Below are 24,582 nucleotides of genomic sequence, written 5' to 3' on the forward strand. Positions count from 1 at the left end.
CGTGCGGCGCCTCGATCGTGATCTCGGGGTGGTCACCCCACCCACTGATCACAGACCCACAGACCGCACTGGGGTTGCGCCACGCCACCCCCGCCCCCGCCGGCCCTGCGGTGACGGAGCCCCCTTCCCAGGAAACGGCTCCTTTCCTGGGTTCGCGGAACGCGTTTCGAAAGCGTAGCTGCTTTTATCTCCGCTCCGCCCAAGGCTGTCGGGCTTCGAGGCTGAGTCGCTGTTGCCAGGAGCCAGGGTCCCAGGCGTGGACCAGGCGGCGCCCATGTCGTCAGCGTGAGTGAGCGGCCTGCACGGGGCCTGGTGGGAAAATCGTTTTCTTCTTCTCTTTGAAAAAAAAAAAGAATGTTTTCATTGACATTTGCAATGTCATCGCTATTTGAAACGACATTGATCAATGCAATGTTTTCATTGATATTTGCCTCCTGCACCGGGGATCGAGTCTGCCACCCGGGCCTGTGCCCTGACCGGGAATCGAACCGGGAGCTCTCGGTCCATGGATGATGCTCAGTGGGACTGAGCACACTGGACGAGCCTGTTTTCTTCGTCAGATGTGCAGGCCTCCACCCTCCTGTGTGGCGGGGTGTGGGCGTTGGGCATGACCACAGCCAGGACTCTCCTAAAGGCAGCCGAGGTGGTGGGGACCCGCTCCGCGCCCGTCCCTACGCCTGCCGCCCGGCTCGAACGTGTGCGGACGCCCACGCCGTGTGCAGACGTGTGCTCTGCGGCTGTGCGCCGGAACCGACACAGTGTGTCAACCGATGTCACCCCCACGCACTCAACAAAGATCAGGACAGTACATGCGCACGTGAAAAAAATGTGCAAGGAAGGTGGGCGTCTTTGTTCCTGGCTTAGGGTCCCGGGGGACTCTGCCCATTCTCTTCCTCCATCCCTTTGCTCATCGTTAAAGGTGATTCAGATACAGATACAGATAGAGAGAAATGAGAGACAGACAGACAGACAGACTGGCAGAGAGAAAGTGGTCAGATCAGTGGATACGCAGAATGGAGGTCCATCCACACAGAGGAATATTACGCAGCCATGAACAGGAGTGAGGCTCTGACACAGGCTACACGTGGATGGACCTTGAGCACAGGGTGCTCAGTGAGACAAGCCAGACACACACGGTGTGATGCCATTGATACGAAACACCCCGAACAGGCAAATCCGCAGAGACAGAAAGTGGGTTCCAAGCTGTGAGGGGCTGGGGGAGGGGGACCAGGGAGAAACTGTCATGGGGACAGGGTCCTTCCCACCGCTGGGGGCACAGAGGGGCTCCAGGGGCCGGGCTGGGAGCGGACAGCCTCGGGGTCTGTCTGCGGACATTCATCTGCTTCATTTTTCATAGCTGCATAGTATTCCATTCGGTGGCCCTCATTTACGGGGTTGTCACTAATTGTCCCACCATGACCGCTGCGTGACAGCTGTTCTGTGGTTGAGGCTCCAAAAGACTCATTAGTGGTGACACCCTTGCGTGTGTGAGTGTGAGTGTGTGAGTGTGAGGATGTGAGTGTGTCCACAGGGCGTGGCCACATCTCGAGCTGGGCTTCCTAGCCTGGGCCACTCAGAGCGGCGAGACCTCAAGGGGCCTTGGGTCTGCCCAGGTGACAGCCGTGTAGACAGAGCTGGAACTCAGGGCTGGTGGGTTCGAGGAGGAGGTGAGACTGGAGTCTGCAGGCCCCTGCTGCTCGGGGCGTATGAACACGCAGGGGGGGCGCCCACCCGGTTCTCCACAGAACCCACCTGCCTTCCAGCCTCACGCTGATGGGAGCAGTGAGGGTCCAGCACACCCTCCTCCCGGCCCTCACGACTTGCCTGGGGCGACGATTTGAGCCTGTGGCAGAGAATGGGCACACCTGCCTCTCGCGGTCGGCTCCCCCCAACCCCAACATACGAAGAACCAGAGCCTGGAGCCCGCCGGCAGGTGTTTTCGGTCTGGGGACGCTCACCTCCCCACTTCCGCTTTCAACTTCTAAAACAGCCCTGTTCCTGTGGTCACAGCTTTCTCCGCGAGGATGGCAGACGCCGCGGACCTCTCCAAGGGGAAGTGCCCTTTGAGGAGTTTGTTTATTTATTTTATTTTTATTTTTTATCCTCACCCGAGGACATTTTTCGATATTTTGTTCAGATACAGCAGGAGGGAGAGAGACGAAGAGAGAGAGAGAAACATCGAGATGAAAGGGACACATCGAGTGGCTGCCACCCGCACGACCAACCAGGACCGGGGACAAACTGCAACCGAGGTCCGTGCCCTTAGCGGGAACCGAACCCGGGTCTCTCTGGACAACAGGCCGACACTAACCGCTGAGCCAAACCGGCCAGGGCTGAAGAGTTTATTTAACAGCCATGAGGCCCCCACCCTGGATCGGCCACGGCAGAGGGGCAGGTGCGTGTCCCAGGCGGTTTGGGAAGCCGGAGGAGAACAGAGAAAGCAACACCCCGGAGAAGGCCGACACCCATGGTCATGCTGCGTTCACTCGCGTTGGGAACTGGCTACAAACACCTGGTTATTGTTCATGTACAAATGAGCGAATTTACACTGTGAAATGGGGGTTTTGAAAGAAAGCCACAAATACAAACCCAAAAACAAAATAAAGTTTCCGGAAGTTTGATGATAACCACCCCTGACATTCTGGTGTTGAATGCTCATGGGTGTGTGTATGTTAACACATGTGCACATGCAAACAAGCATGTGCACACACACATTACATATCTACACAAGGCACATGCTTCCACATGCATGCACACACAAAAGCATCTACACACATGCAATGCTTCCACACTCATGTGTGCACACCCATGCACACGTGCACACACAAGGCCCATTTGCACATGTGCACTGCTTCCATGCATGCAAACATGCATGTGCACCCATGTATACACACATGCACAGACATGCATGCACACCCATGCACACATGCATGCAAGCATCCACACACATGCAATATTTTGACACACATGCATGCAACCCAGGCACACAATGCGCACATGCATACAATAAGCATCTACACACCTGCAATGTTTCCACATGCATGCATGCAACCCATGCACACCAAGCATTTGCACAATGCACACCATGTATATACACACGCACAGACATGCATGCACACCCATGCACACATGCATGCAAGCATCTACACACATGCAACATTTCGACACACATGCATGCAACCCAGGCACACAATGCACACATGCATACAAGCATCTACACACATGCAATGTTTCCACATGCATGCATGCAACCCATGCACACAAGCATTTGCACACATGCACACAAGCATCTACACACATGCAATGTTTCCACACGCAATGTTTTCATACACATGCATGTACATCCATGCACATGCACACCTGCACACAAACAAGGCCCATTTGCACACGTGCATATGCTTCCATGTACAAACACACTCATGCATGTGCACCCATGTATACACACATGCACAGACATGCATGCACACCCATGCACACAAGCATCTACACACATGCAATATTTCCACACACATGCATGCAACCCAGGCACACAATGCACACATGCATACAAGCATCTACACACATGCAATGTTTCCACATGGATGCATGCAACCCATGCACACAAGCATTTGTACACATGCACACAAGCATCTACACAATGCAATGTTTCCACACGCATGCATGCACACCCATGCACAGGCCCATTTGCACACGTGCACATGAGTCCATGTACACACACACTTATGCATGCACAGCATGCACACACACACATGCACACATGTGTGAGCAGGTAGAAAAGGCACGGGCCCAGATTGGATGGTGACATTTCGAGTCACGGCTCAATCTGACACACTGAGGGGACAGCTCTCAGGACTGACGTTTTCGGAAGTGTGCTTGGGAGGCGCTGGGTCCCCGGATTTTGCTTGTCTGCTCGCAAAGGACTGCGTCTCCTCCACTGCGAGAATGTCCTCGGGGTCCTGCACGCTCAGAGGTGGGTTGTCCCTGTCCCAGGCCATCTGAGAGAGAAGACAGAGCACCCATGTGAAGCCACTGCGTCGAGACGCTGGCTCTCCCACTGTGTAAACAGCCGTGAGACCTGCGGCAGCCACAGGGAGCCACGTGTGCACCAGCAGATGAATGGATGGACACACAGAATGGGGTCCATCCACACAGTGGAATATTACGCAGCCATGAACAGGAGTGAGACTCTATCTCAGGTACACGTGGATGGTCCTTGAACACGGGGTGCTCAGTGAGAGAAGCCAGACAGGAAACACCACAGTGTGTGATTCCGTGTATACAAAACGTCCAGAGCAGGCTGGTCCAGGGCAGACAGTGGGTGAGAAGTTGTCAGCAGCCGGGGGAGGGGAACAGGGAATGACTGCTGGATGGGGACAGTGTCTCCTTTTGAGGGATGACAATGCTCTGGAGTTAAAAGGGGGTGATGGTCACACAGCTTTGGGAACGTACTCAATGCTGCTGAATTTACAGATGAAACTGGGACTCGTACGGCATGAGAATCAGGTGTCCGTAGAGCTTGGAAACATAAGGACACACCCCTGAGACCTTCCCGTCCGTGGTGGTGGGCGGGAGATGGACAGCCGGGCAGTCAAGAGTCCCGGGGACACACAGACTCTGATTGAGGACACGGGGCCCTTCCCTGGCGCGATTCCTCCCGGAGACCATGAGTGGGGTGAGCCCCACCCCGATTGTCCGGTCCCAGAGTCCAGGCACCCACACCTGCACCCCACATGTCCACCCCTCCCCGGCAGCCACCACCTCCAGGGCCCATGCAGGTCCCCCAGCCCCCAGGACGCAAGGGTGAAAAATTGCTCTCAGGACAGTGACTTCCTCCCTCCTGCAAGGTGTTAGCCGCAGGGACCAGGGCCCCCTCAATGTCAGAGGGAGGGGGTCCCCCTTGCCAGCCTGAGGCTGAGAATCAGATCTGGGGTTGGTACATCCATGTGTTCGCTTCGGGGCTTCATCCATGTCCATGGCGAAATGAGGACCCTGGCTCCCCCGTGTTGGCTGTTCTTGGCTCCCACAGAAATGGCTTTTCCTGGGCCAGGGGGGACCTGGAGGGAATTTGGGGGCCACCCTGTGCAGCCCACAGTGTGGGCTTGAACGAGGTCTTGGGAAGACCGTCTAGTCTCTGCCTCTGCCTTTTCTACTCAGAAAGACTTCCAGATGGAACCCTGAGACATACTAAGCAACCCCAGAAAACCAGAGCTGCACCCCCGTTTTATCCAGGGCCCCTAAACTGTGCTGTGAGGGCACACAGCCTTCTTGGAGGCCCAGGGGGAGCCCACAGGGGTCAGGGAGGGCTTCCCAAGGAAATGGCTTCAAATCCTGAGCTGGGGACCCCACGTTTGGGGGTGTCTGTGCTTCATCATGGGGGGTGTTCAAGGCGTGGTCAGAAGGGACAGGGGTGAATGACCCCAGCGGGGTCCCTCAGCCACCGAGGAGCAGGGATGTGCCAGGCTGCCCACAGGGAACCAGTCATCACGGGGTAAACGGTGCGCACCCCCAAAACTCACCGCCCTCCCCCGGAACCTGGGCACGGGACCTTATTTAGAAATAGTGTCTTTGTGGACGTCATTCAGCACCCATCTGGACCCAGGGACTGAGGGTCTCCACGGTGATCCCAGGGAGAGAGGGCCAGCCGGGGACCAGCTGGGAATTTGCACGCGTGTCCTGTCCTGTGACCCTCAGCGGGTGGACATTTGTGGGACGGCAGGTGGGCGGCTGTGGCCCCTCCCCTTCCCTTTGTCCCCAGTCATTGTCCCTCACCTGGACCCCTGGCGCCACGGGACCCGGGGAGCAGAGGGGACCCATGGGCGCCGAGTCCCCAGCCAGCCCGAACCTCCAGAGACACCCGGCCCCGTGCTGGTCCGACCCGGAGGGGCCCCTGCAAGGACTCACCTCCGGGAAGGGCACGAAGGTCCCCATCACCTCCCTGTTCGCCTGCGGCACGGGCGGGAACAGCAGGTGTCTCAGGGGGAACCTGGCGAGGAGAGAGCCACCCTGAAGGTCTCACAGCTCCAAGTCGGCCCCCGTGGGCCCCTGTCCCGTCCTCCAGAAAACCAGAGGCCGGGCTCGGAGCACAGCGGCCACCATGAGGGGTACGCTTCCTGCGGAGGGGACAGGGATGCCGGACGCCCGTGGCCAGGATCGGGGACCCCAGGCTGCCACAGGCTGGCTTCCAGGGCTGCTGCTGGGGACGCCCACGAAGAGCCGGGACCCGGGACCGGGCAGGTGGCGGGGTCCTGGGGGCCCCCCTCTGCGGACAGGCTGAGGCACACTTGGGTGCCGCACCGGCCACCACCACGGACGCCCGATGGGCTCACAGGGGGCCGCCGAGATGCAGAAGGATATGTACCCCGTGGGGCCCTGGCGTCCACACCTGGGGTGCAGCCCCCCCACAGAGATGGCACCCCCGGAGCAGGACTTCAGAACTGAGCACCGCGGACCTGGAGTGACCCCTGCCTTTCCTCTGACTTCTCCTGAGGCTCAAGTGCACTGGAGAGGCTGGTGTGGCCCCAGCACCCCCAGACACCCCAACTTTTACAAGTACCCCCAAAGCCTCAGAGCCATGTCAGGCACCCCAGGCCTCCGCAAGCAGTCACAGGACTCCCCAAGTGTCTCTGACGGTCACTAAGAGCGTTGCCCCTGCAAATGCTGTAAGAACCCCAGACACCCCAGCACCCCAAGATCCTCCGACCACACAGACTCCCCAAGACCCTCAGATTCTACAGCAGCCCTAGATTCCCCGCACCCCAGCCTCTCTAAGCCGCCGCCCCCCCACCAGGACAGTCTCACACTTTGACTTTGGTTCTTCCACCTCAGAAGTGGGGGGACATTCCCAGGAGCAGGGCTCCCCAGTCCCATCCGCAGGCCGAGCTCTGAGCCAGGAACATCAGTCCTGGGGCGGGGGGCCCTGTGAGGCATCGCCCACATTGCACACGAGTGAGACCACACAGCCCGGTGACAGGACAGTTCACAGTCTGCAGCCCAGTGGGACGGACAACCCCGTATTCACCCCCTGCGACCACCACCCCCCCCCCCCCCCCCCCCGCCCCCCCCCCCCCCCCCCCCCCCCCCGACTCTGCGGAGAAGCTGGTGCCCGACACGGGCCTCAGAGCTGCCTGCTGCCCCCTGGTGGCCGCCGTGAGCAACGACATGCTCAGCCCTGTTGGTCTTGCAGGGAGCTCAGGGGTCTGGGAACAGGGAGACCAGGGGGGTCCCTCCCCCTGACTGGTGCTGAGCTCTGGGTTCTGCCTGCTGGGGCCTCAGAACCGATCTCCGGACCTGGGTGCCTGTGTACACCCTCCTGGTTGTGCATCGCAGTGGAAAATCCTCAGCTCAGGTTGCAGATTCCCTCGGGGCACTAGTAGCAAATGTGTCCCCCAAAGCCAAGGCCGTTCGAGGTCACAGGCGGCAGCGTGTCTCTGGGATCGGGACGGACAGCTGTGGGGAACAGGCGGGGCCCAGACGGGGTGGCGATGAGGAGACAGGCGATGGGCGTCCGGGAGACAGGACGGGACAGGGACGTCCCCGCAGGAAGGCGTTGCTCCGGGTGCAGATACCAGGACCCCGAGGCGCGGACTCCGAACAAGGCGTTTCATCCTCCATCCTGGGGTCCCCGCCCCGTCGTCCTCAGACCTGCTCCCCGTCATCTCTGCAGATGGCTCTTGGGGACCCCAGGGAGCCCAGGCCCCGTGCCGAGGTCACTTTGTCTGTTGTAACGTCCAGAGGTTGGAGGCGTCAGACGGGCCCGGCGGTTCCGCGGGGAGGCAGCTCAGCTCCATTTTAAAAGGGTTCACTTATGATTACTTTATTCTTTGCCACATCTCAGATCTCAGCCGCAGAGGTTGGTGTGTTCAGAATTCCTGGGTCCAGGACCAACACCGCTTTTCAGAAAGAGCCTCCGTCTATGTCATTGGTCACAAACGCGTATTTCGGGAAGCGAGGCCCACGCCACGCAGGACGGGGACATTTTTCGGACCTTGGGCCTCGGAGAGAGCCGCTGGGGACCGGCGGCCCGGACGGCGGTGGGTATCACTCTGGGGAAACCCCAACCTTGTTATCGGTGCATCCCCGCCCCCCTCCCAGCCCTCAGCGATTTCGAATCAGCGTGTGTCTGTGCTGGTCAGTGTCCGGCGCTGGGCGGCCCTGGGCGTCTGCCGCCTTCACCCAGCACAGTGCTGTCGAGCTCGGGGGGACTTACTTCGTGCAGAAGAACATCAGCATGGTGAACACCAATGCCGCTGTCCCCGCCACCAGCCCCACGAGCCCCAGAGTGGAGCCGCTGCTGCCGTCCTGCTCCCCCGTGCCTGTGGGGAAGAGGAGTCGAGCGTCAGAAGGGACCAGGAGCTCAATTTCACATGCACCCCCCCCTGCACCTCATTATCACAGGAGGGGGTGAGAATGTTCTCCGAGGAAGCAGGGCTGGAGCAGAGACAGACAGAAATCCAGACACCCGGACCCAAGGGAGCTGTGAAGACGGACAACAACCAATTTCTTCTTCATTGAGACCCAGGTCCACCCCACCTCACTGGCCCTGTTTTCTCCACGCCCCGCTCACAAGACAGAACCTGCCAAGCACACCTCCAGGAGGACACAACACCCACCGCCACGCCTTCCTTCTCAGAGCATGTTTACTTCCCACACGGCACTGACATAGCCAAAGGAATGAATGTGTAACTGTGAAATGTCAAGGATGAGAGAGAAAGGTCGTGTGTTGCTGTGTGTGTGTGTGGGGGGCGGCTGCTTACTTAGAGCTCAGGCCCTGTTTTCCCTAAATGGATCCTGGGGTACCGCTGGGCCCAGGCAATGGTAGATCCGAACCCTGTGGGTTTTCCGCTGGTTCCATGGGGCTGCCAAGCTCAGGACGCTACACTTCCTGCCAGGACCACGCGTGGGTGGTGGGACTTGTCTCATCTACAGGCCATTCGCTCTGTCACAGCCCCCCTGCTGTCCCAAAGGAGGCGGCCTGGTGGGGTGCCCGGGGGACAGTGGGGTAGGGAGGACTGAGGGCCCACAGGCTGACCTCTGGGGGCGACCTCTGAGGGTTGGGGTTGGCCGGCCGCTGGGGCCTGAAGACGCACCCCAGAGGGGTGGACGTGAAGATGAGAAAGGGGGGTTTGTGTTCCTGCGATGAGTCTCCTTATTGGGTGACCCCAGAAACCAGGCGGAGGGGTTCAGGTCATCAGGACAGCTGTGTCTAAACAGACAGCCAGCAAGAGCTGCCCGGGCCCCCTCCACTGGGAGGGGCTCTTTAGTGGGCTCAGTGGGTCCCCCAAAATCTGTGCATCCTAAACCCAAACCCCGGGGCAGCCTTATCTAGAAATAGCATCTCTGCAGACGGGGTCCGTGAAGGACCTGAGCGGAGGCCGTCCTGGGTCAGGGGGGCCTCCGTCCAATGACAGGTTCTTGTAAGAGACAGAAGAGGAGACGCAGACACAGAGGAGAAGCCCCGTGGGGACGGAGGAGAGACGGGAGGGACAGGCCCCCCGCCCAGGGACGCCTGGAGCCCAGGAGCCGGAAGAGGCCGGAAGGACCCTCCTGGAGACTCGGGGGGAGCGCGGCCCTGGACACCCAGGTGTCGGGTCCCCAGGACGGGGGAGGACGGATGCGTGGGGCGTACCCAGCACTCACGGAAACGCACGGTGGGGGTCCACTCACTCCACAGCTCGCCGCGCAGGAACTTCACCCGGGCTCGGACGGTGCGCTGGGCGTCCGCGGACGAGCTGGGTATCACGTAGACATTCTCCTCGCTTCCCCGCAGAACAACCTTTCAGAGAGAGGGGGACCCGGTGTGAGCACCACGGGGACGGACCCTGAGTGGGGTGCAGGGAGGCCACCGGACCGTCACGGCCCCCGTGAGCGCGGACGTCCCCGCCCAGGAGGGACCTGAGCCCCCACGGGGCACTGTTCCTCCTCCTTTGTCCCATGGGCTCGTACCCGAGGTGGAGATATTGGGGGACCCCTGTGTCTTGGCCCCCAGGTTCCATCTCATGTCCACATAGGGGCAAAGTCCCCTACACCCTTGGGAACGGGTGGCGGTGACTTGGACGCGGGACAGAAACCCCACCAGGCAGAGTCTCAGGGGCTCGGCTGGACCCTGACCCGCTTCTCCGAATGCCCCTTGGACACACTCAGTTCTCCCCAATCCCCCGAACCCCGCAGATCCCGGCTGCCCTGGGGCCAGGACAGAGCAGGGACAGGCAGACGGTCCTCTCCTGCGGGCCTGGCCGAGGCTGCGCTGTCTCTTCAAAGCCGAGTGAGGGACACGGACGGTGACCAGTCTGCACCCCTGAACCCATGGACATGCCCTGCTGTCCCTCTCGGCTCCCAAAGCTGGTGTGTTTTCTCAGCAGTGACTGTCTACTTTCAGGGGGACCCACCCTGCCTGCCGTCCACCCGCATCCCTGCAGCGGCTGCCCTGCCGGTCGGTCATCATGGACCCAGGCCTCTGCCGGCCAGCCCAGGACGATGCCCTGAAGGTCCCCGGAACCAAGGAGCACCCTGGGCAGTGCCCGGCCACGCGGGCTGGTGCACGATGCGGGCGTTGTGCCGGATCCCACCGGTCGTCTGAGCACAGGTGATGTCCAGACAGGACATCACCCATCTCCCCAAAGGAGCCTCCACCTCGGCCTTCGGACAGCTTCTCCAGCCTCTCCGAGGGTGGCGTACGGGACGGGGAGACCTGTAGGACCCCACACCGCAGACCACACCCCGGTGGGCGCTCCCCCCGAGGCTCCAGGAGGGTCCTTCTGGCCTCTTCCGGCTCCTGGGCTGCAGGCGTCCCTGGGCGGGGGCCCGTCCCTCCCGTCTCTCCTCCGTCCCCACGGGGCTTCTCCCCTGTGTCTGCGTCTCCTCTTCTGTCTCTTCCAAGGACCTGTCATTGGACGGAGGCCCCCCTGACCCAGGACGGCCTCCGCTCAGGTCCTTCACGGACCCCGTCTGCAGAGACCCCGTGTCCAGATGACATCCTGTTCTGAGGTGCCTGGTGGGCATGAGTTTGGGGGACTCTGTTCGTATCACGACGATTTGAATGGGAAACATCAACGGGGTGTATTCAGAAGAAGGTCGTTGCTCCGATCACGGGGCGGATGACGATCAGAAGCTCCGTCAACCAAGCCCGGGGCCCACCACGGGGTCACGGCACCCCCGGCCGAGCGGTGTGGGCTGCAGAGGGACGGCCGGACCGGGGTGTCTGAGGCCCCGCACCGATGACCCAGAGAAGCAAAGAGGTACTTACGGGGTCCATCCTGGATGGGCTGCCCTAGAGAAGTGTAGCAAAGGACAGGCGGTCAGGGGGTGTGTTCCCAACATTGCATCTGTTATTATTATTATTTTGTTGTTAGTCCTCACCCAACGTTATTTTTCCATTGAATTTTGCGTAGAATGGAAGGGGCGAGAGAGAGAGAGAGAGAGAGAAATCGATGTGAGAGACACACCCTGATGGGTCGCCTCCCTCATGACGCTGACCGGCAACTGAGAGACGTGCCCTTGGCCGGAATCAAACCACAGACCCTTCGGTCCACAGGCTGATGCTCTATCCACTGAGCAACACCGATCAGGCCTCAACATTGCATTTAAAGGCAGGGCTCCCCCCAGAACCCCAGAATTGTAGGAAGATTATTTGAAGCGGAAACTATTTGGGATTCAACAGAAAAAAACGAGCTTCCCTCGTCTGACTGGGACCAGGAGCCATGGGCATGAGGCCGGCCCTGCACTGTCTTTGCCGGAGAAGCCCGTCTGTTCCCGGAGACGCCGGTTCCGGTCCGGCCCGTTCTCCTGGTAGCTAAGGCCGAGGCTGCCTCAGGCAGAATTGCATCAGCAAATCCGAAAATGCATATTCACTTGCAAGGAACCCTGAATCGCCCAAATGATCTTCATTTGCAGACATCAAACCGTTCCCGATTTCAATACTTGGTACAGAGCTACCGTGGTCAAAACCGTGTGGTCCTGCTGTCCAGACAGACCCACAGACCAACAGCATGAACCGGGGAGCCCACAGGGGAACCTCGCAGAGGTGGCAAATGGTTTTGGACAAGAGTGTCCACACCACTCGGTGCACAACAGTCGCCTTTCCAAAGAGGGGTCCTGGGAAAACCAGAAAACAGTGAGTGACCCCAACCTCACACTGAACACAAAAACGATCTCAAACTGGGTTTCGGACCGAAATGTCAGACCTCAGACTCAGAAACGCTTAAAATTGCTCAGCCGGTGTGGCTCAGTGGACGGAGCGTCGTCCATGGACTGAGAGGCCCGGGTTCGATTTCCGGTTGCAGGCTCGATCCCCAGTAGGGGGCGTGCAGGAGGCGGCCGATCCATGTTTCTCTCTCACATCCATGTTTCTCTCTCTCAAAAATCAATAAAAACATATTTTTTTTTTAAAAAAGAGAGAGACTCTTAGAACCCAGCGTACGTATACCCCCGACTTGCGGTGAAGCCAATGACTTCCCAGCACGCAAGAAGCAAAACCAAGGAGAATCAATTGCACTTTGTGCAAAAGCCACGGGTAGCCCTCTGAGGGCCAAGAGAGAGGGTAAGACTCGCACATGGAGCGCGTTCAGGAGCACAGCCGTGGCTCCGTCCGTGACACGGCAAGTCCCCCCGGAAGGGAACGAGGGACAGCGTGGGCCACTCTTCCCCAGGGTCCGGGTTCTCACCTCTGTTTGGACGTCCAGTTCGTAACACAGGACCTGACTCGACACCTCGAATCTCGTCTTAGGGGGGGCCCACCGGACAATGTGATGGGATCCGTTGTCGCGAATCGTGAGGTTGGCCGGGGGGTTGTACTTCTCTAGGAAAACAACAAACAAACGAGAACACGCACACCAACAATTCGACGACTTATACACGGACACGGAGAGGAGTCGAGGGGACGAGACCTCGAGGGATGTATGTTACTAGTCACTGGTCCCAACATTTATTTCCCCACCACAGGGAAAATCGACCGTCTTGGGAAGCAGAATCTCAGCTCAGCCGAGCGCCTCGGACACCCCTGCGGGCCGGGTACCCACTCTGCCTCCGGCTCTTACAATTGCCAGGACCCCACTCCGACATGCCGTCAGGTGACCACGTCCCTCCTTTCCCTCCCTCACCTCCTCGAAACACCCTCCAAGTCCAGGGGCCTCCGTCGACCTCCCTCTACATCAAAGCCAAACGAACCTCTTGACGTCTTGACACCCAGACGTCACCCAAGTGCCCGGCTACATAAAACACACCCACCCATCCAGCAGAGGGTTGGTCTGGACCCGAACCCCGTCAGGATGGAGTTTCTGCCACAAATAAAGCTTCCAGAAATTTATTTATGCATTTTTTTCATTTTTATTTCTGGTACATGCCCCTAGCGGGAACCAAACCCGGGTCTCTCTGGTCCGCAGGCCGGGGCTCCAAACGCTGAGCCCAACCGGCCAGGGCCAGAAATTTATTTATTTCAAGCAGGAATGCAAAGGAAATTCGGACACAGCCTCGCCCAAGCTCGAGGTTTGGGGTGTCCCCCGGGGACTAGCGGCAGAATCTTCTGGTACGTTGCATGACGCCGTGAACAACACCACTTCGTGGGGTATCAGGACCTCCCCTGCCGCATGGCTGGGCATGGCTGGGAGCAGGTGCCGTTCCTAGTCCATCACACAGCCAATAATTTCGTTTATTCATAGATTCCATATCAGCAAATTTACCTACTCTCTAAACCTGATTTGTCACCCCCAAATCAAGACTCCGGGCAAGTTTTTCAGCCCCAGAGAAGGTGTAGAGTCAGCACCAAGATAAATCCGCACAAACAACTGTGTTCAGATATTCCTGACCGTCCATTGAATTCCCCCCAAAATTCACCACCTCTAGAAGCTCAGATTCATTTTCTTATATCTATTTGCTTCTTCGCCCTTTACTGTTCTTTGTTAAAATGGTACACAAGTTCCAAATAAAACCACTTCTGTGGGGATTTATTTCTACGGAGCTTCCTTATGCATGTAAAAATTGAAGATTGAAAATATGCTTTTTGCTGGTTTGGCTCAGTGGTTAGAGTGTCGGCCTGCGGTCCGGAGAGACCCGGGTTCGGTTCCCGCTAAGGGCATGTACCTCGGTTGCAGTGTGTCCCCGGCCCCGGTTGGTCGTGCGGGTGGCAGCCACTCGATGTGTCCCTTTCACGTCGATGTTTCTCTCTCTGTGTCTCTCCCACTCTATCTGAACAAAATACCAAAAATAAATCAATAAAATCAAATAAAAAGTCCTCAGGTGAGGAGAAAAAAAATAAATAAAAACATGCTTTTCGCCTATTCATGTACCATTTGTGAATTTAATTTACATGCCCCCGTCACAGAACCTAAGAGGGTAGAGAAAATTTTTTTTTCTCCCCTTGTTCTCCTCAGCCCAGGAAGACTGGTGTGCCTCCCAGAGAAGACACGTATGCTGGATACACTTTGTTCAGGCGTAAGCGGTAGAGCCATGGGCCGTATGTTCAATGTGAATTCATCGGCCCGGTATAGTCAACAAGGCGTTTTTAAAGAGCAACGCACGTAAAACAAAGTGATACGTAGACCATGTGGTGATGAGGGACGAACCGTGTATGCCCCCCAGACATACACGGGGTGGATGTAGTATATGCTCATTTAGTGTTTTAGGAAATTTCTGCATCATCACCACAAAGACTGACACTCTCTTGTGTGTGACACCTTTCATGGGTGACGTGAGTAGACCCGTCTCCTGAGTCGCACCCCAAGCAGAAGCGTGACCGCTCGAACTCTCGTTCTGCGTATGTCCCAGACCCCAATGTAGACCCCGGGTTGTGCTCAAGCTCCCAGGGGACCCAGCGGGCCGCCGCACCACGTCCCAGCCGAGGGACCGACGCGTGGGGACAAACCGGCTTACCGATTTGAACGGCTTTGAACGGACGGAAGTCCGAAAACTGGATGGCGGCCTCGTTGCTGGTTCCGTTCAGCCAGAAGGAGTAAGCGTCCGTCATCTGGGGTCGCACAGCCTCGTCGAAATGACAGCCCACCCGTGTCCCCCTCGCGTCCTGGATGTAACGGGGGCATTCGACCTCCTGGTCATGCCTGCAGGTTTCGAAAGGGGTCCAGGAAAAGCCAGAGAGGGTGTCGTATCGGGGGTACGTCCTCCAACCCCAAATCTGTCCCCTCCGCCCTGAAAACCCTCCCCGACGGGACAACAGTTTATGGTTGAAGAAGTGCGAAGCCAGAACATGTGTCATCCAGCCCCAGGCCACCCTGAGAGCCGGCAAAGACAGGACGAACCCCCCGTCCTGCAAAGCCCAGCCAGCGCCTTCCCTCCCGGCCGCCCGGATACAGCGGCTAACGTCCTGGTCCCCGTCGAAGCCGAGCCTGGTTTACAGTTTCCACACAGGACGCCGCAGGGGCTGAATTCACACGCTTTTCCTTTGATTGTCCTTCTGGCTTCTTTGATGTTTCCGAGAAGTGGGCCCAGGTCCCGGAAAAAACATCCCTGAGATGTGGGCCTTCTTTAGCCTGTGACTTTGCTGTGTCTAAATACGTTTTTATTGCTTTTAAAGAGAGAGCGAGAAACAGCGACCGGCCGCCTCCGGCGTGCTCCCCGCTGGGGATCAGCCCACACCCTGGCCTGTGTCCTGAGTGGGAATCGAACCGGTGACCTACTGGTGCACAGAACTATGCTTCACGCGCTGAGCCCCACTGGCCAGGGCAGCCTGGGACTTTCGGGGTCCCCGACGGGACTTGGTTGCCTGGCCGGCACCCCGTGTACCTGGAGGTCCAGCCGTACAGGCGGTACTGGACGTCGGCGGGGGCGGCGGGGCCGGGCCGCCAGCTGCACTTCATGAAATGCACGTTGTAAATGAGGCAGGAGAAGTTCACCGCCCCGGAGCCTTCCCTGCCTGGGGGACACGCACGGTCACCAGCTGGACCCGCAGCATCGCCGGTACCCCCCGGCGAGGCGGATGGCGGGACCCGGCAGTCCAGCGGGGGACACATCACCTGGGTTCTGAAAGTGCAAGACGTCCTGAAACGCGTCCCCGTCACTGGTCCCCGTCACGGTCAGGGTGGCGCCTCGGTGCAGGACGGCGTTGCGAAACCAGCAGAAGTAGGTGTTGTCTTCTCGGACCTGGAAGAGGGGTCGTCACCGACTCATATGCAACCTGTGCTTCGAGCTGCCGGGGACCTGACTCGACCCAGCGACGGCTCCGGGAGGGGTCAGGCCATTCCAGACAGTTCTTGGGGACTTCACTATATTTCTAGGAAGGCCTCTGTGTGCATGTAAAAAATTTTAAACATTTTTCTTTATTGATGATAGAGAGAGAGAAAGGGAGAAGGAGAGAGAGGTAGAAACATAGATGGGAGAGAACATCGACTGGCTGCCTCCTGCACGCCCCCCACTGGGGATCGAACCCACACCTGGGCATGTGCCCTGACCGGGAATCAAACCGGCGACCTCTGGGTGCAGGGTCAACGCTCAACCACTGAGCCACACTGGCTGAGCTGCGCATATAAAATTTAACATCGGTTAAAAAATATATGCTTTTCCACTTGTTAATCTGCCCTTTCTTGGTTCCGTGCCGGGGTCCTGCAAATTAAACGAACCAAAGCCAGAGTAAAGGGATGACTGTTGTTATAAAAGGGAAATGGTTGAGCAAAACCATGGGAACACAATCCGCAGTCCTTGGGAACCAAGAGCGGTTTCCTTTGGCCACGTGGCCACGACGTATTGGATCTTGTTAAAAACGGTAGATGGTCCCCGCCGGTGGGGCTCACTGGTTGAGCGTCGACCCTGCACCAAGAGGTCGCCCGGAATCTGAGAGGGTTCTTGATGGTCTCCGTGTCCTAATCACTTCCCAAAGGCTGCACCTGCCGAGGTGCACCCCCAAGGGCCCCATTCCCGGACACTTGTAGAAAAACATAAGTACAAACAAAATCTCCTTCCAACCCAGAAAACCCATCCACAAAGGTGCAAGAGAAAGAAAACATTTATTTATTTTCAAAATATTTTAATTGTTTTTTTTTTTATTAATTTATTTTTGTTACAGATGTTTCTCCTTTTTTTCCCCATCGACACCCTCCTCCCCATCTCCCCGACCCCGTCCCCAGCTCTGTTGTCCGTGTCCGTTGTTCATGCACAAACGCATATAAGTTCTGTGGTTTATCTCTTCCCTCCTCCACCCCCTCTTCTGGGGATTGTCCGTCTGTACCCCACTTCCACGTCACTGGGACTACCCCATTCCTCAGACTGTTATGTTCATTATATTCCACAAATAAGTGAGATCATATGATACTTGTCTTTCTCTGTTTGGCTTGTTTCACTTAGAATAATACTCTCCAGGTCCCTCCATGTCGTATCAAAGGATAAGAGATCTTTCTTTTTTACGGCTGCGTAGTACTCCACTGTGTATATGTACCACAGCTTTTTTATCCATTCGTCTACTGATGGGCACTTGGGCTGTTTTCAGGTCTTAATTGAATTTCCTAGAGAACCACCTTGTTGAGAAAAGGATTTGCTTCCGAAAAACCAACCAAAAACCACCACCACAACAAAAAAAAAATGTAAAACAACAGTTGCTTAAAAACCCTAAAAGAAAAGAGAACATCGTTTTGAAACCAGTCAGGAGCCATGATGAGAACATGGACGGACAGCTGCCTGCAAACCTTTTCCCAAAACAAAGAAAGAAAAAACCAGTTTCTCCAGACGACCTCGAATTCCTTAAAACAGCTGGGCAGGGAAACGCACGGTTTACGAAACATCGGCCCCGGGGATGGCCAGGACCTGCCCACAGGACACGTTGAGAGCCACCTGGAAGAGTTTGTAGAAAGACAACCATTCCCGAGAAGTTTCCATACGAATCTTCTTTATTTTGTGGTCCAGCCGATGAGAACATCCGTTTGAACATCTCCGCCAGGGACAGTGAGGATGAGACACTTCTACACGATGACCTGCGATTTCCCCTGCTTCCAACAGGGACAGGAAGTCCCTTCCTGCTTTGGGAGCATTTTCTTTAGAAAACGTACATTGTAGCCGCTGCTTTGTTCCCCTGACAAGCGTGTCATTCGCATCAACGCCGAGGTACTGGGGATGTATTTTGCACCTTGGGAATGTGTCCCGACCCCTGGAGACCCTTTGCAAAGGGAGCCAGAGGCCGGTCCGCCTCTCTGCGTCTGCAAAAGTTTGAAGATGTCATTTCCTGCTTTTGCAAGAGGTAGCTGTTTTTTTGTTTTGTTTTTGTTTTCCTTTGGAAAAACACGGGTAGCATGGAGCCTCCGGACCGGAGGAAAGATGCTGTTCATTGGGTCCTTGCTTGTTCAGCAATGTGGACGAAGAGGGGTCGCCGCGGAACCCTGGCCAGGTCCGGAGGCCCGCGCGGCAGACGTCCACGCACGGACGCCGGCAGCGGCCACGGAGCACGCCATCGTCAAAGTCAGAAACACTGGACCCTGGGAAACACTCTCTGAGTTCATTTGAGACCCAACGTGCACAACCGCTGAGAAATGCCACCTCAGCAGATGCAGGAATGTCCCGAGAAGGGCCGTAGGCGGGAGAAACAAAGGGGGAGACCTCTGGGATTGGATGAAAGGGAAAATGATAGCCGCATCCTTCTTTACTTGCTGGGAACCAGACCATTAACAGCCACAATTAACATGATCATAACGACAATGAGGGGGTTTGTGGTTTGAGCCCCGTGCCCTGAGGGGTCTGGGAAAAGGGGAGTTATCCTGACATTGCAAAGGTGTGTTATCTTAGATGCACACAATAAAATAAAATAAAAGGCACTCGGTTCGATGAAGGGGAAAATTGACCTTTGTCAGGAAAGGTGCCGGCCTAGGACATGAAGGCCATAAGCTGCTTTTAGTTAAAAAGTGTTATTTCAGACGGTCCTTGGTGGCTGCTGTAGGTCCTCGAGTTTGCAAGGCCGCCAGGCTGGGCCCCTGGAGCTGGTGGGGTGAGCATGTGGCCCCTTCTATTCCATGGTTGTGTGGCCATCACCTGTTTCTACAACCTTCCCGTCTCCCCCAAGAAACCTCACCCAGATATTGCTGGGGACACCCCAGCAGGTCAGGGCCTCCTGGAGGCCGTCGGGGGGCGGGAGCCCATGTGGTTCCATCTTGCGGCTTGTGTTACATCCACCAACGTATCAGTCCCAGAAGCCAAAACCTCGTCCCCCTCATACTCCACAATTGTCCCTTCTCCACAATTCATTGCCTTTTGTTAAAATGACACTCATATAAGCTCCTGAGTGGAACCCACCTCAAGGCTTTGACTTCTTGTCTATGAAGCCTCGTGCGTGTAAAAATTAAACACATAAACAAAATGGTGTGCTTTTTTTCCCTCCCTTTTGTCGGTTTAATTTGCACGCCCCCGTCACGGAACCTCAGGAGGTGGAGGAAATGTTTCCTTTCCGCCGAGAGCCACGGGGGTGCGGCTCAGGGCCAGGGAGCAGACTCCAGAGGCATTTCGCAGAGAAATGAAAGGTTTACCCGGAGCCAAGCCACAGGCCACGAAGGCTGGACACTCACCTGCGGGACCTGCCTGGTGGAAGATTTGGGCGGGGTGTCGATTGTGCATTCTTGCTCCGTCACATTTCCCCGACAACTCCAGGTTAATATCTTTTTCATTGGATCTAGCTTCCTGTTTATCACGGGAGATACGTTCTCCTTTGCTGTAACGAAAAAAAAAAAGATGTTTCATCGTCCCTGATGAAAATTCAGGAAGAGAGTTCCCCTACCTTCTCTCTTCCCTTTCAGAGTCCCTCTCTCTGTCCTTTTCGAAGGGATATAACTTTCTCTTCTTCCTTCAGGCAGGACTTGGACGGACGCTTTGCATTGAATAACGTTTCCCCCAATCCAGACACACAGACTCACACCCGTGCGTGCGGGGCTTGGGGTTTGGAGTTGGAGCTGTAGGACATCTGATTCCGCACGAGGGTACATGCATCTACCTTCAGTCTCCCGTGCGCAGGGAGGGAGGTGATCCCGATCAGGCAACTGTCCCCCTAGAGTCTTAGGCACATGAAAGTGCCACCTGTCACCGAGCCCCTGCCCGCACCTACCCAGGGGTGTGTCTTCACAGCACGCCGAGCTCAGGAGCACCAGGAGGCTTGCGAAATCCCACAGAAACACCATGACCAGACCCACGCTGGACCTACACACCCGGAGAGGAGACGCCAGGTCAGAGATCACATCCCAGCCGCGGCCGGAGCCCCACTTTTCAGCCCACCCCACAGGTGATGACAGGACTCTCAGGTGGCCAGGCTTGTGTCCAGCGTCCCGTCAGAGCAAAATGTGTTGTTATTTATCGTCACGGCATCATGCTCTCACACCCCTGGGTCACCCGTCGAAATGAGATCACCTTTGAAATTCTGCTTGCAACTCCCTCCAAAACATCAATACGTGCAGCACACCTCTGGGATGGTGGCGACTTTCAACAACCTGGATGGAAGAAATATTTCCATCCCTCCCCCCGCCCCCCCCCCCCCACCAAGAAGCCTGGAGTTTGAACGGATCCTCTTGTGTGTGATGGCTGAGAGGTGGAAGAGGGGAGGTGCCCAGTGGAAAAAAAAACAACCAGAAGGGACATGGGATGAGGATGCAGGTTCACAGCAGCCACTTTGCGACATGAGGCAACTGCGTGGTCCTGAGCTGTGCCCCTCCCGCCTATAATTTTTTTTATACATACAAAGTTCCCAGCAGGTAGGGACCCTCCCAGCATCCTACCAGGGGAAGAACCACGCCGTAGGCAGGTCACCTGCCTCTACATCCATGTGGTCAATCTTGTGGCCTGGAAGCCATCTGGGGGTGACTGAGAGGAGCCAGGGGGCTGGCTGTGTTGCAGAAGCTGAGGGGCAGGGAGCGTTGAGAGATGGGGTTGCCACCAGGATGAAGCCACCGGGAGACCAGGTGTGGCAGAAGCCGAGGGGCCCTCAGCTGCAGGGAGCGTATGAATCCCTTGGTGGAGGACAGGCTGAAGTATTTGGGGAGTGGATGGGGCAGGACATGGAAACTTACGAGGGACCAACTCAGTCTCTTTGGGTGTGGAGACCAGAAGTGATGAGGTTTTGTTCATTTGAAGAGATTTTTTTTCCCCCCGATACCAACTCCATGAATTAGCAAGGGCTGAACAGGCGGAGATGGGGATGACTTTGCTGGCTAAACAGATGTCACCAGGTGAGGCTGCAGGTGACCTGGCCATGCATAGAACACCTTTGTAGAAAGAGCCCATGCCAGCTGAGAGATCATTAGCATCTCGGGGTCACAGACCCTCAGGACATTGAACTTGCTTCTGTCGGAGACAGTAGCCCACATCATGTGACCAGAGACACATCTATCTCCTCACCTGAGGCCACAGGTAAGCTCCCTTCTGCTGTGTGTCTCACTGACACGTGAGAAGTCTCCTTAGATGGAACAGGCCCAGACAAGAGGCTGGGGAATGGGCAAACCACAGGGCGGACATATGGGAGAAAAAACATTTTCCCCCTATCCTCTTAGGTTCTGTGCCTGGGACCTGCAAATTAAACTGCTAACAGAAAAACGACCTTTGATGATGTAATGCTCACATGTGTACGTACACACACACACATACAGAAATAAGGCTCCAGGGCGTGACCAGATGGTTGAAGCCTATATTTCATTTTGTCTGAACAAAGGAAAAAGGGTTTTGGGAGGAGGACATGGGACGGGGAGGGGAGGAAACATGTGGTAACAGGGTTATCTGGTTCTGCAGATAAGTGTCGCTGAGGGGATAAGATCTGTCTCTTACAACAGCCCTATTCCTTGTTCAGAGACATCTTGACACATGGGCTCCTCCATTGTTCGTGTCCATTTCCTTTGCAAAAGGGGAAATTCACACACTTTTCTCAGGCGGTTAGGGAGACGTACAGAGATGTTCCTGCTCTGCTGTTTCTCAGTGGCCTTGAGCTAAAAATAATCCCTGTGCCTTGGAGGTACATGTGGGGAAGCACCTTCTGGTCTTTTTCAGGGCTCAGCAGTGTGGCCCAGGAGGGAGAGAACTCAGATTCGAGCAGCCCCAGGCGGAGGCTCCGCCGCGGGGGAGGGGATGCCCGAGCCTCAGGCGTCTGGGGAGGAGCAGGTGGGGGTCATGCAATCCTGACCTCTTGGATGCTGCCCTCAGGGGTCTGCCCACTGGCAGGGCCAGCGGCCTGTGCCTGACCTTTGATCTCAGCTGCCTCCTGGCTCCCAGATCCCCATTTTTCTTTTATTGATATTTTTTTTAAAAAGAGAGAGAAACATCGATGTGCGCGAGAACCATGGATCGGCTGCCCCCTGCACGCCCCCTACTGGGGATCAAGCCACCACGCAGGCACGTGCCCTGATTAGGAATCAAACCGGGACCTCTCGGTCCAGGAGATGCTGCTCCATCCACTGAGCCACACCAGCCGGGCTGCCCCCTTTGGTTTAGGGTGTGTGATGCGGTGGGAATGGACAGTACGGGCAGCCAGACGGTGCCCACTGGTGGCAGAGGCCGGAGCGTGGGCGGGGCCAGGGAAAGGGTTCAACGTCCTTCCCTCCTCATCTTAGGGCTTCTGCCGGTGTAGACGGGATCATTCCCCCTCGGAATTACTCTCTGCCTCTCCCAGCCCCGACCCCCTGGTCCCTTCAACCCCAAAGCCTCTGTGTCTGTATCCCCTGCTGTTCCCCACTTGTGGGCTGCGTAGGGAGCCGTAGACACACTCAGCCGGCGTGGAGACGCTGTGGCTGAGTCTCAGAAAATACACGTGTGCGTGTCAGCATTTCTGGGCTGGACGCCTGGGGGCGGGCGTGGGGGTGTCTCAGGCCCCGGGGGTCGCCCACACGTGAGACCCCAAACCAGCTCCACCACTCCGCGGGTGGGGAACCCCAGGACCGTGCCTTCTAGGTTTTAGCAGGTTCCGTCCAGCTGACCAACGACATGCCCCTCGGCCGACCTGTCTCCCTCAATATAATTCTTGTCTTTTCCCTTTGGCGCCCACATGCATCCTTGTTTTTTTTTTTTTTTTATCCTCGCCCGAGGACATTTTTGCATTTATCTTCAGATAGAGCGAGAGGGAGAGAGAGAGAAACATCGATGTGAGAGACTCATCGATCAGCTGCCTCCCACACGACCCCGACAGGTGCCGGGGATCCAACCTGCCACCCCGGTGTGTGCCCTTGACCAGGAATGAAACCCAGGAGCCTTCGGCCAAGGCTGACGCTCTAACCACGAGCCACACGGGCCAGGGCTCGCCGTTCCCTTAACGAGCACACATCGCCCGCCCCCCATTGCTGCTCTACAAGTAGGAAAGCGTCCACTTACTGGCTGGCCAACTTCGTGGGTCTCTCGTGGGCTGTTTCAGGGGCTTTTCGAAGGTGCTGTTTTCCGGGGCTCCTAGACAATTCTGTACAGTGAACACCCCGAATCAAGTCCCCGGCGGTCCTGGAGGCACCCGGCGGAATTTTGTGGGTGACCAGCAGCACCAAGACGCCCCTGTGGCTGTCTCCCTCTCTGTGTGTGTGTGAAGAATTCTCTCCCAGGTCGGCCTTTTGAGAAATGCTCAGTCTCCTATCAGCCGAGCATCGTCCCCAGAGCGTGGCCCGGCCCTGTTATCACTCGCTTCACAGGAAGTCTTGTTAGCTCCAGCTGTCCGTCTCCTGCCCCTTTTGTTAATCTCCACCTTGGGTTCCTCTTTCTGCGTGTGGTTTGCCTGGACCCCTGTCCGCTCAGTGGGAGGCAGGGCCGTTGAGTGGTTTCCGCCGTGCCGGATTCGGGTCCTGGTCCGCGTCCGCAGGCCACCCTGCCTCGGAGGAAGGACCTCGCTGTGCCCCCTCCTACTGACTGGCTCACAACTCTACTGGAGCGATCGGAACGGTTCTTGTTGGGTTGGAGCCGGGTGTCTTCCTTCTCCCAGGAGAACCTCACATTCTGGGCCCAGGGAGCTGGGAAAATAGGAGTCTCCCTGGTAGCAGGTGGGTGTTAGACACCCCCAAGGCCATGCAGAAGGATGACGGCATTCACTGGCTGTCTCCCCCTGCAGAAAGGGGACCCGATGCACCCGTCCTCACGAGACACGCCTCGTCTCCTCCGTTCTCATCAACACCCGTTTTTATCACGGGGCGCCCACGAGACCTGCAGACACCCCGAGAAGGCCGTGCCTGGTTGTGCGTCCAGGCCCCTTGCGATGTCTGGCTCAGCGGTCCGTGTGCTGGGGCCACTGTGCCCGGGCAGTGCCCTGGATACGGAACAAGTCGCCGTGTATTTAATTCCCAGTCATTTCGCTGCTATGACATTTCCGCTGTTAATTTTAACAGTAGGTCAATCCTTTAGCCCCAAACCCACTTTCCAGGGGACCAGGAGCACCGGGGGACGCTTTTGCCTAGACCTGGGAAGGAATGCCCGTCACGATGCCCGTCCATCGACATCCCCGGGGGGTGGGAAGCCGGACGTCCGAGCAGACGCCGCAGGGCTGAGTCAGGACCGACGCTGCGAATCAGGCGGGACGATGGGGTGCAGACTCCTTGTCAGCTGTTCATTGAAACACCCCATCCGTATTGATTGCAGATCCACGCGTGTCCGCCGCCGCTGTTCAACAAGGCCTTGAGTCAGAGGAAAACAGACCGGAACAATGACCAACAACAGGGCCAC

General features: G+C 56.9%; 1 protein-coding gene across 1 annotated transcript; it reads right to left on the reverse strand.

The window, feature by feature from the left end:
- Positions 1-3,770: 3,770 nt before the first annotated feature.
- On the reverse strand, positions 3,771-23,953 carry LOC118636238 (granulocyte-macrophage colony-stimulating factor receptor subunit alpha-like). The gene is made up of 12 exons (XM_036271307.1): positions 23,257-23,953; positions 20,018-20,109; positions 19,485-19,627; positions 15,960-16,086; positions 15,730-15,859; positions 14,863-15,047; positions 12,660-12,793; positions 11,243-11,266; positions 9,637-9,772; positions 8,207-8,312; positions 5,902-5,983; positions 3,771-3,995 (listed from the first exon to the last, which is right to left on the reverse strand). Exons 2-12 carry the CDS (start codon positions 20,088-20,090, stop codon positions 3,819-3,821), a joined length of 1,317 nt encoding a protein of 438 aa, XP_036127200.1. The 5' UTR covers positions 20,091-20,109; positions 23,257-23,953; the 3' UTR covers positions 3,771-3,818.
- Between the last annotated feature and the right edge of the window lie 629 nt (positions 23,954-24,582).

This window comes from Molossus molossus, unplaced genomic scaffold, assembly GCF_014108415.1.
Source record: "Molossus molossus isolate mMolMol1 unplaced genomic scaffold, mMolMol1.p scaffold_m16_p_2, whole genome shotgun sequence".
Classification (NCBI taxonomy): Eukaryota; Metazoa; Chordata; class Mammalia; order Chiroptera; family Molossidae; genus Molossus; species Molossus molossus.